Source organism: Cinclus cinclus, chromosome 3 (assembly GCF_963662255.1).
Source record: "Cinclus cinclus chromosome 3, bCinCin1.1, whole genome shotgun sequence".
Lineage (NCBI taxonomy): Eukaryota > Metazoa > Chordata > Aves > Passeriformes > Cinclidae > Cinclus > Cinclus cinclus.
The window spans coordinates 15,155,945-15,169,491 of NC_085048.1; the positions used below are offsets into that span (position 1 = coordinate 15,155,945).

Here is a 13,547-nt window from a genome sequence, read left to right on the forward strand (position 1 = left end):
GGGATCTGTTCCCACCCTGGGAAGGCTGTGAGAGGGCTGTGGTGAGGATGTCCCAAGAAAGGACGCACTCTCAGCAGGAAGAGCAGCATTTCCAGCAGGTAGAAGGAGGTGATCCTGCTCCTCAACTCAGCCCTGGTGAGGCACACCTGGAGTGCTGCATCCAGTTCTGGACTCCTCAGTACAAGAGAGGCATGGAGAAGGTCCAGCAGAGGCTACAGAGATGATGAAGGGACTGGAGCATCTCTCTCATGAGGAAAAGCTGAGAGAGCTGGGCCTGTTCAGTCACAAGAGATGACTGAGAGGGAACCTCATCAATGTATTTCAGTGCCTGGAGGGACGGTGTCAAGAGAATGGAGCCAGACTCCTCTTGGTGGTGCCAAGCAGTAGGACAAGACACAACAGGCAGAAATGGATGCTCAGGAAGTTCCACGTGAACATGAGGAAGAACTTTATTGTGCGTGCAACCAAGCATTGGAACAGATCGTCCAGAGGCCGTGTTATCTCCCACCCCGAGTATATTCAAGAATCGTCTGGATGCAATCCTGTGCTACATGGTCCAAGATCACCCTGTAGGAGCACCGAGGCTGCACCAGACACCCCACGACAGTCCCTCCCACGCTGCCTCCGCGAAGGCAACGCCCGCCCCCTCACGCCCTCACACCGGAGCGGGCACCGCCCCTGGGCACCGCCCCCGCTCAAGATGGCGGCCCCGCCCGCCCCACAGTGCCCCGCGCGCAGCTGCCGCGCTTCCGGGTTCGGGCCAGGAGGGCGGCGGGCCCGGCAGAGCGGGCGGAGCGCGGAGCTGCCCCGAGCGGATGCGAACGAGCGGGCGCGCAGTGCCGGAGGAGGCCGTGCCCGGACATGAGGCTTCGACTGTGGCTGGTCCCGGCCCTGGTGCTGGTGTGGGGGCCGGGCGGGCTGGAGGCGCTGGGGCACCCGCAGCGCTACGGTGAGCGCGACCACGGCAACCGCGGAGGGGAGGGGAGAGAGAGGAGAAAGAGGGACAGACCACTGCGACAGGACGGGGGGGAGTCACGGCACCCCGCCTCTGCCGGTGGGTGATGTGTGGGGTGGGGCAGAGCACCCCTTTGTCTGAAGGCATCGCTGATGGGCAGTGTTTGGGGTTACTGCTCTCTGCGGGGACGACGGGAGACACCTTTGTCTTCACGCTCGAGGTCCGCTGAAGAGTTTTTCTCTCAGGCGTTTGCGTTCTGTAAAGGCGGGATAGTCCCGGGATAGGTGGGGCAGGGAGGTACCGCAGTGGGTCGTCTGGTCCCGTCTCCGTGCTCCTGCAGGGTCATCCTGGATCACATTCCACAGGAGCGCATCCGGGCGGTTCTGGAATATCTCCAGTGAGGGAGGCTGCACAGCCTCACTGGGCATAATCATACAAATGGCTTCCTTTCATAGTTCTGTTTGGAGAGTCACCAGAGAGCCCGAAGCCATTGGAGCTCAAAGTGACCTCTAGAAAAGCTTGACACGAGGGAGAACCGCTGCTTTATTTAAGTAATGTAAACAGTTTTGCATCTAAGCTTCTGCTTTGCAATGAACAAGTTGTAGACTTTCGTTTGATAAGCAAAAGCTTATCGCTGAAATGGCAGATGGACTCTTGCAAGAGGCAGTGGCGGTGTCTTGCCCATGAGACCCATGTCTTACATACTTCTTGGATCCTTGTCTTTGCTCCACTTTTCCTCTTTGTATGATAGTTCCTCACCACTGAAGCAGAAAAATTTTTGTTTCTTTTAAAAGTTTTGTCTGGACACCACATGAAAATGCCTGTTTTTGAAAATCAAAAGTACATAAATGATTTTGTGATAAGTTCTGTCGCTTTCCTTGAGCCCATTGCTATGCAGGGTGGGGATTCACATGTGACAATGCTGACATTCTGATCACAACCGAACTGTCTTAAGACAGTCTCTGTTCCAGTGATTAATCAGCTTTACATTTACACAGAGGTAGTTGTCCTGTCTCCATTCAGTGAAGCCAGCAGGGACTGCTGCAAGTCTCCTTTCGTGGCTTAGATCTCTCAGCACATTTCCTGACAGGTGTCCATGCTGCAGCTCTGCCCTCCTCTGCTGTACCTGACGTGGATCTGTGGTTCTGTGCACACCTCAGCAGTTGGTGGCTGCAGGAATCTGGGAACGATGGAGCTCAGAGGTGGATGCTCTGGGAAGTGTAATGGAAATAAAACAAGCACAGTGTGTCCTTCCAATATGAGGCAGGTCAGGGAGGTCCTGAACAGTGGTTGTATCTTGGGCTGTCAGATCTTCATGTCTTCTGAAGGACCTGTCTGCTATGAGCTTGTGCAGTCTTTATCTGATGGCTTTTATCTTCTTGGCCCATGTACCACTGTGCCTGGATTATGAGCTCTTCAATTTTATGAAATACTGCATGGAGTAAAACCTAATTTCTTCTGTTTCTAATTGTTGGAAGAATTATTAATTTTCTTCATACCTTTAGTGACTTACATACCTATGCAATATGTCTCATTTTTTGCTATCTTTTGTTTTTTAAGTGAGTAAAATGTTAGTGTATATAATAGTTCTTAGTATGAGGAAAGAATCATGACTTTTTATTGGTTACTTTTGTCTATATATTTGGTGTTGGATTTTTATTCAAGATGTATGGTCTGGGCTGCAGGATCCCATTTGTAATACAAAGGCAGCATAAATTTATAATGATGAATGCTTTTGATTTTGTCACCTTTCTGAATAGTTTTTGGTCTTTAATAGTCATTCCAAGCTCTCTTTTCTTTGTGTTTTTTGTTGTTTGCTTGTTTGGGGGCTTTTTGGGGGGTTGGGTTTTGGTTTATTTTTGTTTTCTTTTGGCATTTTTGTTTATTTGTTTTGGTTTTTTTTTGTTTTGAGTGGTAGTAATTATATTGACATAATTTGCTGTGTAAATACAGCGAGGAATTATTTTACTCGTGTAATTTTGCACGTTCACACCTTGAATTTCATCACGTGTTTTGTTTTGTTGTCCAGTAAACTAAATTTAGAAAAGTATTTTGTGAGAGAGCTTGAAAAGTCTGTGTGTGGAATATAAGCTGTTACTTTTATCCACACACTACTTCCATATATACATATACATATATATGTACACACACGTATATATGCTAATATATAGGAGGCACTACTTTCCTATCTTACTTAGCCTCAGGTTTAGTAACTTACACGTTGTTGTTATTGTTACCTGTTTGCCAGGTCGGGACATTGAATGTATTTGTTGATTTGGCCCTTAGATGGTATCTGGAGTGGAAATTAGTCTTTCCAGAGCACCTGCACTACACCAGTGGCACTTTAGTCCCATACCACAGTTAGGAGTTGACCAGTTCTGTTTTTGCAGTGCTTTGTAGCTCTTGGGTTAATACATTCATACACTGTTGATTTATTGGTCATTTTCTTGACTTCTTGTAAAGCCTCTTTTCCTGAGTCTTGAACATATGATTTTGCATATATCCTATCATGACAGAAAGTGAATACTGCAGTGAATAGTAAGGTCAGTTATTGGTACTGGCCTTTAGCATCCATTCATGGGGCTATATTTGCAGCTTCCTTATTTTACAAGCCCTTTTGGTTATTTAGCTGTGTGTTTTCTTCTCATATAATAAAAAAATATTTCGAGTATTAGCTTTATGCCTTTTACAAGCTGCTATTAAAAATAGCTTTGCCTATTTTATTGTGGGTTTATGTTCATCTTTTATTGGAGTTCTGTTGTCCTTATCTTACAGCTTGGTTTTCTAAGTATCATCTTTTCCTTCTAATAATTTCAGTGTCATTATTTTGAAAGCTCTGTTTATCCACATCTTAGTTTTTGGAAACTGAAATCAGATTTATGATAAGCACTATCCTTAAGGAAGTTTCATGAGTGAACACTTTGTGATTTCTATTGAGAATGTCTTGCTTTTATGCTGAGTTCAGTTTTTCAAGGAGGGAAAAAATTATACAGTGAAAAAAAGAATTTGACAACAAATAGAATAAGTGATAAAAAGATAGGGGTCATTTTCCATGTTTTTTTTGGCTGAAGTAATCTTAGGGTGTGGTGCTCCAGGAGTCTAAACTGTTCTAAAATGGGATTGCCACAACCTGACCTCAGTTTTCCAATCCCTTCCCTATTCCTGTGAGCACATTTGTGGAATGTGAGCTGTCTGGAAGCTAATCTCTTTTTTTTATTATTATTTTTATTTTTATTTTTTTGTTTAGTTTTCTGTTTTCTTTTGTTTTTTAGCTGTTTGGGGTCTTTGTTTGCTTGGTTTTGGTTTATTTTCAGTAAGGGGTGTATTTTCTCTCTGTGAACTCCATTATTGTGGAGCAGCTCTCAGTGTGACTGTCCAAGCACCTGCCCCATTGTTTATAGGGGATGGAAGTGGTTGTGTTCCAGGTGAGGGATGAAGGCAGGATGGTATCCACCTCAGTTTGTCTTTAGGTGTACTCTTTTTAATAATGTTGGCATCAGGGATCAATTTCTAGAGAAGTATGACTTTACTACTCAATAAAGTGACTGATACTGTAGTTTGGCCCCAGTAAAATTAATGGCAACTCTTTCAAAATTTTTTGTTGTAGTTTATCTCTGAAGATAACCTTTTATAGCTATAAAATATTTATGCTGTTTGTCTTGGAGTTCAGACAACTCAATAGTACCAGAGCTTAATTTGAAAAGAGGAACGGTGCAAATATCCAGCTTGGGTGCTGAGTAAGTGACTAGGTCACTGAATATATCCAAAGAACTGCCTGGATCTGTATTACAATAAAGTGGTTTGCTGCCACTAAGCAGCATGTATGGAGGATTACCCCCAACAGGGTCTGGTTGTAAAATGTGTCTTAGTCTACTGTTACCTCTTTTGAATGAGATCATTTTGTCACAAGCTTGGCAGGGAACTAAAATAAGATAGTTGTTCCTTTGCTGGGCAGATATTCTTTAAATCACTCACTGGGGGTCTTTTTCTACCTGCCAAATTGCGCTAATAAAATCTGAGGCAGGTACCCTGATTTTACCCAGTTTTTTCTCCACACTGCAGAAATAACATGCATGACTCAGAACTACTGCATGAGCTGAAGAAGTGACCTGTTACACATTGTTTGGTGCAAACCTACCTAATGCACATCAGATTTAGTAGTTGTTGAGTACAACAACTCAAAAAAAACAAATGGTAGTGGTGTTGATGAATAAACCAGGGAAGCTAAGTGGTACAGAGGGCAGCATAAATTGATTTACAGTCAGTTTTGAGTTCTTCACACTTGGTGGGACAAAATGCAGAAAGTCCAAAAGGCTAGGAATGTAACTTGCTGCCAGAGTTTAGTAATTGGAAGTTTAGCTCCATGTCAAGAATGTGCAGTGAGATAATTTGTGACAAAAATCTTAATGCAAGATTAAATTTTATCCTGCTGGACTGAAGCTTCTGTTGGAGACTTAAGGCAAGACCTAGGTGAGGGTCAAATGATTCATTTCCCTACCATGATCTGCATTTTTTGTTACTGTTTCTTACCCCATTTGGACATCCATTGAAGCAAGATTGCTGTTCTACATGGAGCTGGTTTTGCAGTTTGTCCCCAAAAGCTGAAGGCTGAGTGTGTTTCACCATGCATGACATGGTGGAGAATTCAAGGACACACAGGCCCACAGCGTGTGGTCCCTGCCTAGGATGTGGCGGGATTATTTTAAAATCATTGCAGGAATTTGTTGATGCAGTGTCTCCATATAAACAGCAAATGCTTGGTGTAGACATGGCCCTGTTGAATGCAAATTACCAGTATTATTTTTGTGTTGTGGATTAGCAATCTTTTCCATGAAGTTACTTAATGTTTTCAAGTACTTCTCTCAGGTTTGTTTTCATTTGTTCATATTAATAGGTCAGTGTTTCCATCTCCAACTGAAAGAAGTGATTGAAGTGTAATTTCTGTAAAAAGTACTCAAGGTCAACAAAAAGAAGAATGTCAATGCTACATTAAATTCTAATTAATGAGAATTACCTTTAACTATTGCACGATTTTTGTAATGGGAACATAATCCAGTGCTCAGCATGAACTTGGTTTTCAGTAATGCCAATTTGTTCTGACTTCTAAGCAGATGAAAGTAAAATTCTTGTTTGCATTTAAGATTTGGGATGGTTTCATTTTCTCCCCAGTAAAAACTGACAGCTTCACTGCTGCTGTACATTGCTGATAGCAGCAGTGACTCATCTCAGTTTCATGCTTCTGCCACTCTGGAATTTTTGTGTGCATGTACAGGAACCCCAGTGTGGATTGCTGCTCTGTGGCTGGAAGGGCTGAGTGAGGAAGCACAGTCATACTCTTAACACTCTGGCACTCTGACTTTACATTTGGACTTAATTGTGCGTTTAGTAGTTGGCAGAGATTTGTCTTTGAGATAGAAGTTTATATTTAATTTCCATGATAAACAGGTTGATCTCTTGTCCTAGTTTTTCACAGACTGTAGGAGTCTGAGTTTGCGTGTTTGCCAGACTGGTGGTGGGATGTGCTTTGCTGCGAAACCAAGATTCTGTGATCTTCATGTGCAGCACATGAAATTCCTTTTCTGGGGGATGTCCCGCGGCCCTTTCAGTGGTTCTAATGGTCTTCCTGATGTCTTTCATTCTTGCAGATACGCATGATAGTAGTGCCCATCTTTGTCATTTGTGGCCTGCATCTCTTCACAGTGTCCACCCCTGTCTTCCTATGCTGCCCTAATGTGCATATTTGTACGTTTTTCCCTCCTTGATATTTGCATTCTTAACCTATGTAGGTGCATGGACTGGGAAGTGGGAAGGCAAGGGGGCTCTGTTGTGAAGGGAGGCACCTACAGCTGCCACCCAGTACAGATGTTGATCTGTAATTACTGAGGTGTTGAACAAGAACATGATATCCCTTGTTTCCTTTCTCACTTTTTCAAGTTGTCACTGAAATAGTAAAATTCTGCCCCTCAGGACCTGTGATGTGCCTCAAATTTTGAAAGTTTTTGTGTGAATGAGTCCAAAGGTGTATGCACAAGGAGAAGAAATGCAGTCAGAAGTGACTAGGTTGGTCTCACAAGTGTAGTCTAGACAGTAATTAGTGACTACCTAGAATCAGCTCCACTCAAACTTACTTTGTGACACAGCAGGATTTTGTGATGTGGTATCTTTGTACAGTACTGAGGCTTGCAGTTTTTTGATAGCCAGACAAGTGATCTGTTTCCAGAGAGCACCGCATCCTGTGACTGGGCAGATCCTCTCTGCAGGATGTATGAAAGCATGTGATTTGGGGGTGGGTTGTTTTGGGGTTTTTTGAGCATCAAGTCATGTGATGCTGTTCTTGTGTAAGATGGGATTGACTGTATTGCCCTTGTTTCACTTTAATTATGAGGATGTTGATTCAGTAGACTTCTTTATTTTTTATGTTAGTATTTGGCAGGACATTGCTTTTTTTTATCCTTTGAAAAGTGGTCTTTTGTCATTAATAGGACAGACTGTTATTAAATCAAGTAGATACAACAGTATAAGTTTTGTTCTTCACTGGTCCTTATTTAAGATGTGATTATTGAAGGAGATAGTTTGCATGGTTGGAAGTGTGTGAGGTAATGTGTAGGAGCCATTGTGGGTATTCAGCTGTATTCAAAACCGCCAGAAACAGCAGCTTAATTATCTGTACAGGTTCTGCTAAACAGAATTTGCACCCTTAAGGAAATATTCCCACTGCCTAGAAACGGATGGTTTTTTACTGTGCAAAAAAACTTTGGAGTAGTATAAAGGTGCAGCTACATGAACAAGTTTTTTCCTGAGATGAGCTAAAGGGCATTTAGTAAGCTGTTAGCTTTTCCATGATACCTATCACTGGCATGTCTGAATGTGTGATAAGGAAAGTGTAGCTGCCTGGTGTAACTGCAGAAGTGTAGTGTAGAGTAGCTGGTGGACAGTAAGCAGCAGCATCCCTGTCCTCCCAGCATGAGGGCTGATTAACCCTACCCTGAGGCTTTGTCTGCTGCTGACTGAGTTTGGGCACCTTGTTTTCTCACGTGGTTTGGCTAGTTTGGTGCAGCTGGGATCGAGTCAGAAACATGCCTTTTAAAACATTCAGCAGTGCTGACGTGGCTGGCCATTCTTACTAACAGGTTTGTCCAGAAATGTGCCCAAACAGAGGGTAAACTTTAATCTTGTTATGGTTTATTAGAACGCTGACGTGTATTTGGTTCTTGCTTTGAACTTGTTCCTCATGCAAGTTATTCTGTTTGTATGTTCTCTATGAGCAAAACACCAACCACTCTTCAGTGGAAACAAGTAAACATGTTTTATCTAAACTGTTAAAAGCATAGGCTGTTTTGTGTGGAGTAAGTGTTTCAGTTCACTTTGTATTGTGTCTCTGGCAAAGTCTGTACCAGATGAACTGGAGAAAGATGTAACAGCAGGTGCAAGGAGTTGTTATCCCACCATGAGCCTTCTCAGTGTGTCCTCTTCATCAACAATGTCCTAAAAGCAGCATAAACTGTTCAGACAAGGTATCCACGAACATTTAGGCATGACTGCATCACCTCCTGCCTGGCACAGGTCATTTGTGTGCCCAGTTGAAATATGAATATATTTGCCTTCTCCATTAGCACACTCCCTGAATGGAGCTGCAGCCAAACGATCTGGCTGTATTGAAGCCAGTGAGCAGCTGTTACTACAAACACAGGGGCAGCTGTTTTATGTAGGGTGATGGAGACCTGCTTTAGCTCTTGTGGTTCAAGCTGGAAAGACTCCAGTCTGTGTTTCCTGGTGTAAATTCTGAGACTCTGAATTATATTTCAAATTACTGTATTTGATTACTTCATTTAAAATATTTTAATGTACAAGAAGTGCATACAAAACTAAGTAGTAACAATAAAGAATATGGAGCCCTTCAACTATTCAGTCACTCCTCAGATGAATCAGAAAAATTGTTTCCAATAAACTCCTCATAAACTTTTGATAGGTGTTTGATACCCATTGGAAATCAGCTGGAGATCAGAACCCAAATGTAGGTGATGAGTACTGTGTGAAATACAGCCTGGAGTCCCCTTTTCAGTTTTGGAGATGACACTGATTTAACAGTCCCACTGCAAAATCCTTCCTGAGTGTGTTTGCAGTTCTTGGACTAGTTCTTGTTCTAGGACTGCTCCCTGTAGGCTTGTCATCTCATTCCAGTGCCTTTGACAGAAAAATTATTTATGCTTTTATTCCCTTGGGATGATTGAAGAAGTAACTGCAATCATTCCTGCAAACCCCACTGATTATCTAGTTGTTTTTTTTAAATCCAAAAAGTAATATTTTTTAAAAAAAATTTGGATCTTGAATTTTATGTAGGAACATTTTCTATCATGGGATAATTTTGAAGAGAGTTTTAAAAAAATTAGGTACATCTTCTGGGTTAAAACTTCATGCTTCTAGATAAGCTTAACCTTTCTGTAAAGAATGCAGTGCAAAAGAATGCTTATGAAAATGGCTGACTTGCCACATTTACATGTTGGGTTCCGGACAATAGATGGGGCATGATATCATGGGAATTTACTGTTGCACTTAGGAAAGCCAAGCTGATTGGAGAAGGGTGACATTGGTATTTGAATTGATAGCTGAACACTGAAAGAAAAACTTCTTGTTTTGAAATACGTGCAGTGGCCTCCAACTCAGGGCTTTAAGCTGTTCCCCTGTGCATTCTTGAGCTCTTTGGTGCTGGAGCAGAGTTTGTTAAAAGATACTTTGCTGTGTTAAGGCTGGAAGGCTAGTGCAAGGAGGCTTTTAGCCCAGAAAAAAAAGAGGGAAGAGTTGGTGAGTTCAGAGCTGGGGGTAGAGGAAGAACACTGCTGTGGATTTCTTCTTGGGAGCTTTGGGATATCATTGTCATCAATGTTCCTTCCCTGTCTCTCTCAGAAATCCTTGATCTCTATATTCTTGGGAGGTTTCCCTCTGGGAAAGAAGGTACCATGAGATGAAGGCTGGTGGTAATAAATAAATACTTGCCATATCTGGATGCAATTCAGGTGTTCCCTAAAAAGACAGGAATGCAGAAATCTAGGAGGGAGTGGAAGGGAATGAACCACAAAAAAGTGGTTTGGGAAAACTAAGCTCAGGTCTGATGAAGTCCAGTGGAAATGACTCTTGGACTGTAATGAAGATAAAGGGGAAGGAATACCAGAAAGATTTTTAAACTTGAATAAAAAGTCAAGTATACGCTTTCTATGGCTCCCATCACTATACAGACTGCTGTACAGTTGGACTCTGTACAGTTCTGTGTTTTCTTTAAAACAATAACACTTTTATTTTCAATAAGCCATGAACATGGATTAATTTTTTCAATATGAACATTTTGCAGACAAATTTTGGTGTGAGTGTTTTACCAACATAGTTCTTCCACACCTGTCTGGTACCATAATTAGTTAACAGATTGTCTGGGAGCAACGTGTCTTAACCCTCTACTTATGTTGTAAGTAAAATTAAAGGCAAACAAATTTAGGAAGGGTAAGAGGAAATATGAACAAGTGCACTCTTGTTTCAGGGTTACAGGAACTGGGAGTGCCGTGTGTTTCATTTGTTACTTCAGTAGAATCATCTTACCCATCTTCATGAACGTCTTGGGTCTTGTTCTTACTACCCTTCCTGTGTCTCTGTGAGACATTTCCTGAAGGGTGTTTGTGTATATAAAGGTGGAGTAGGACTTGCCTACCAAATAAAAAAGCCTGATTTTCTTTAGCAGGGTTCTCAGTTCTCTTGCCATGAAACTGAGACATTTTGTCTGTCCATAGTGGCATCTACATCTTGCTCTCTGGCATGGCTTTCTCTTGGTCCTCGTCTGTATTTCACAGGTAAAGGCTGAAAAGGACAGTATTGTTTTGTAGCTGGGGTTGTGCCTCTCGGGCAGACCTTGTGTTTGCCAAATCCCCTGACAGCACGGCAGTGGTACCACACCTCTTGTTTCATGCCCCACATAGCACATGTTTGGTCTGTATCATAAACCAATGTTGGATGACCTGTATATCAACATTCACTTTAATTGAGGGGTCAGCTCTAGATGAGTGTGGGGAGAGAATCTCGAGTTGGATTAAAAGAAACTAGGCAGTTTAATGAGTTTTTTTTTCCAAAATTTCTTTGCCTGTTCCTACCCCCTTCCTAGGTGGTTTTGGATGAAAGCAGATGCCAGACAAAAAGCAGTTAATTAGAGCAGACTTTTTAACAAAAAAAAAAAAAAAAAAAAAAAGAGCTGTTTGGAAGGGGAAGTTAGGCATTTTACTGTGTGGCTCTAGTGAGCCAGCTCTGCAGTGTATGGTAACCTAAAGATGAGGGCCCTGCCTGACATGCAGCAGTGGGGCATACGTGGGGAAAAACCCACAGCAGAAAGTACAGTGATAGAAACGTGTCTTTGTATATAACCCGAAACACATGGTAATCAAATGCAGGTGCTCTCGACCTGCGAGTTGTAAACAGAGATCAGGAAATTGAAACTGCATTGCTTTTCCTGTGTTGCTCAAGGGCCAGGGAGGAGCAGCTGGGGAGGGAGAAGCCTGGGAACTGCTGCTCGGTGGCTTCTGCTGCCTAAGAAAGCAGCCATGTCACCGTGCCTCACTCTGTGAGTAGGTCTGGTGCATGGCCAGGAGGGCTGTGAGGGTCTTCTTTGCTTCTGTGCCTTCCTCACTTCACTGTACACAAGCACACATGTGGCTGTACACTGCTGGTTAATTCTCCCCACGCACCTCCTTGCAAAAGGAAAAGCAAGGTGCTTCCCTTGCCCTGATCAGTGCATGCATTCTTAAAGCTTTCTGGGCTTTAGAGGCATGGATTTAGGGATAAATTATGGGACTGAATGTCAGGTTTAAAAAGCCCATATTATTTCAAGAGCAGTGAACAGCTCGATTTCAAGGTGGCAATTTTGGTTTGTGTCACAATAGCCAGTAAAACAGTTTGTTAGTGGTGCTGCTTACTTAAAAGTGCAGCAAAACATATGAGGCAGCTTTGCCGAGTGGGGTAAGCTAGTGGCCAGGGGCTCTGAAGGAAAGCCATCTTCTTTAATGGAAAACCTCTTTGGTTTTTTATCAGGTTTGGTTTAGAAGCATAGCTGGAAATGGAGGGGAAAGATACAGGGAATTTTTTTAATAGAGAGTGTTTGGTTAAGCACTTCTGTCTTGTAAAACACATCTGAATCCTCATTTAGTGCAGTGAAGAGTGAACACGTCTGGCTGAGAAGGAAAATGGCAATGTGGGAATTAAGGCTGTAAATAGCAACTGTGAATCTAAGAGTGCCAGTGGAAGCCAGGGTGGTTGTTGGGTGTCTTGCTGGCTGGTGGGTGCTCCAGAGAAGGAAGAGTGTGGATGGGTCATTTGATGAAGAAGTGCCTTACAAAGTAGCAGGAGGCTTTTTCAGAAAGAGCCAAGCACTGCAGATGTCATGCACTTATTAATGGTGGAAACATCTGCAGAATATTGACCTGAATTTGTAATTTGTGTACTGCTCCCATAGGAATTCAGGCACGTGGTCTCCTTTCTCTGAACAAGTTTTTGTATTCTGAGTAGGAAAAGGAGTTTTGCACGATGATAAGGTATTGGAAAACCAGGATATCTCTCATGAGTTGCCTTGTTAATGATTTATGCTATGCGGATGCCTGTTTTCTGGCTACTGTTGGGCAGAAAGGCCCAGTACACTCCAATCTACAATTATCTTGGTTTAAATCTCCTAGGTTAAACTATTTTCTTCCTCAGACTCATGTGGGGACCAGCAGGTGAGGAGAGTAATTCACCCCAGAGAAATGGGGACGTTCTCCCCATTTAGTTCTAGGGGGCAGCTGGGGAGAGTATTAGTTCTGCATTGCTGTGGCAGTAAAAATGATTAATTGGTTGCTCAGAAATTGTAGAAAAAGCAAAGCAAACTCTTTGTGTTTCTCAGATTGTGTCTTTTCTCACTCTATGATTTCTCCTTGCCTACAAAAAATAGACCATTAGGGAAATGTACAATAGTTACCTTAAATTTAGAGCACTGTGGCCTTGCTGTTGAAATGGGAGTCTCTGGTTTGCTCTTTTTTTATGTGTGCATTTGGAAAGAAAGTATTTTGAAACTAAAACTTTCCTTGTTGGTATTTCAGACACAGTTGAGTCCATGCTTTCAGACTACGACATCCTCTCTTTGTCTAGCATCCAGCAACACTCACTAAAGAAGAGGGACCTCCAGCCTGAGACACACGTAGAGAGGCTCTTAAGTTTTTCAGCCCTGCAAAGGTAATTAAATCATCAGCAATGAAATAGAGTAATATTTTCCTTCAGTTTCTGATGAGTAATGTGCAGTTTCAAACCCAGAAACTGTCTTGTTTTCTGTCATGACTGACCAGTTCTAGGTTAGTGATCTGCATGGTTATATGACTTCAGAGAGGCTCAGAGGAAAGGGGAGAGTAAATTCTATTTTATTTCTCTGAAGGCTGAAGTGGCAGTAATTTAGGATTTCCTTTGCTTTATTCTTAGGTTTGGTTTCATGTAGATTACTCCCACTGATTGGGTTGAATCTCACACCTCATCTGGTGATGTTGTCAGTGCTTCTTGACTATCCTCTGGTTCTTGAAAATTTCAGCCTGCAGTT

At 42.5% G+C, this 13,547-nt stretch overlaps 1 protein-coding gene across 2 annotated transcripts in view; it reads left to right on the forward strand.

Annotated features, from left to right (window-relative positions):
- Positions 1–772: 772 nt before the first annotated feature.
- Positions 773–13,547, forward strand: part of ADAM17 (ADAM metallopeptidase domain 17) — a 36,332-nt gene continuing 23,557 nt past the window's right edge. For both annotated transcript variants that reach the window (XM_062489703.1, XM_062489704.1), the window contains exons 1-2: positions 773–949; positions 13,060–13,192. In XM_062489703.1, the coding sequence (XP_062345687.1) occupies positions 862–949; positions 13,060–13,192 (221 nt within the window). In that variant the 5' untranslated portion in view covers positions 773–861. The remainder of the gene's footprint in view (positions 950–13,059; positions 13,193–13,547) is intronic.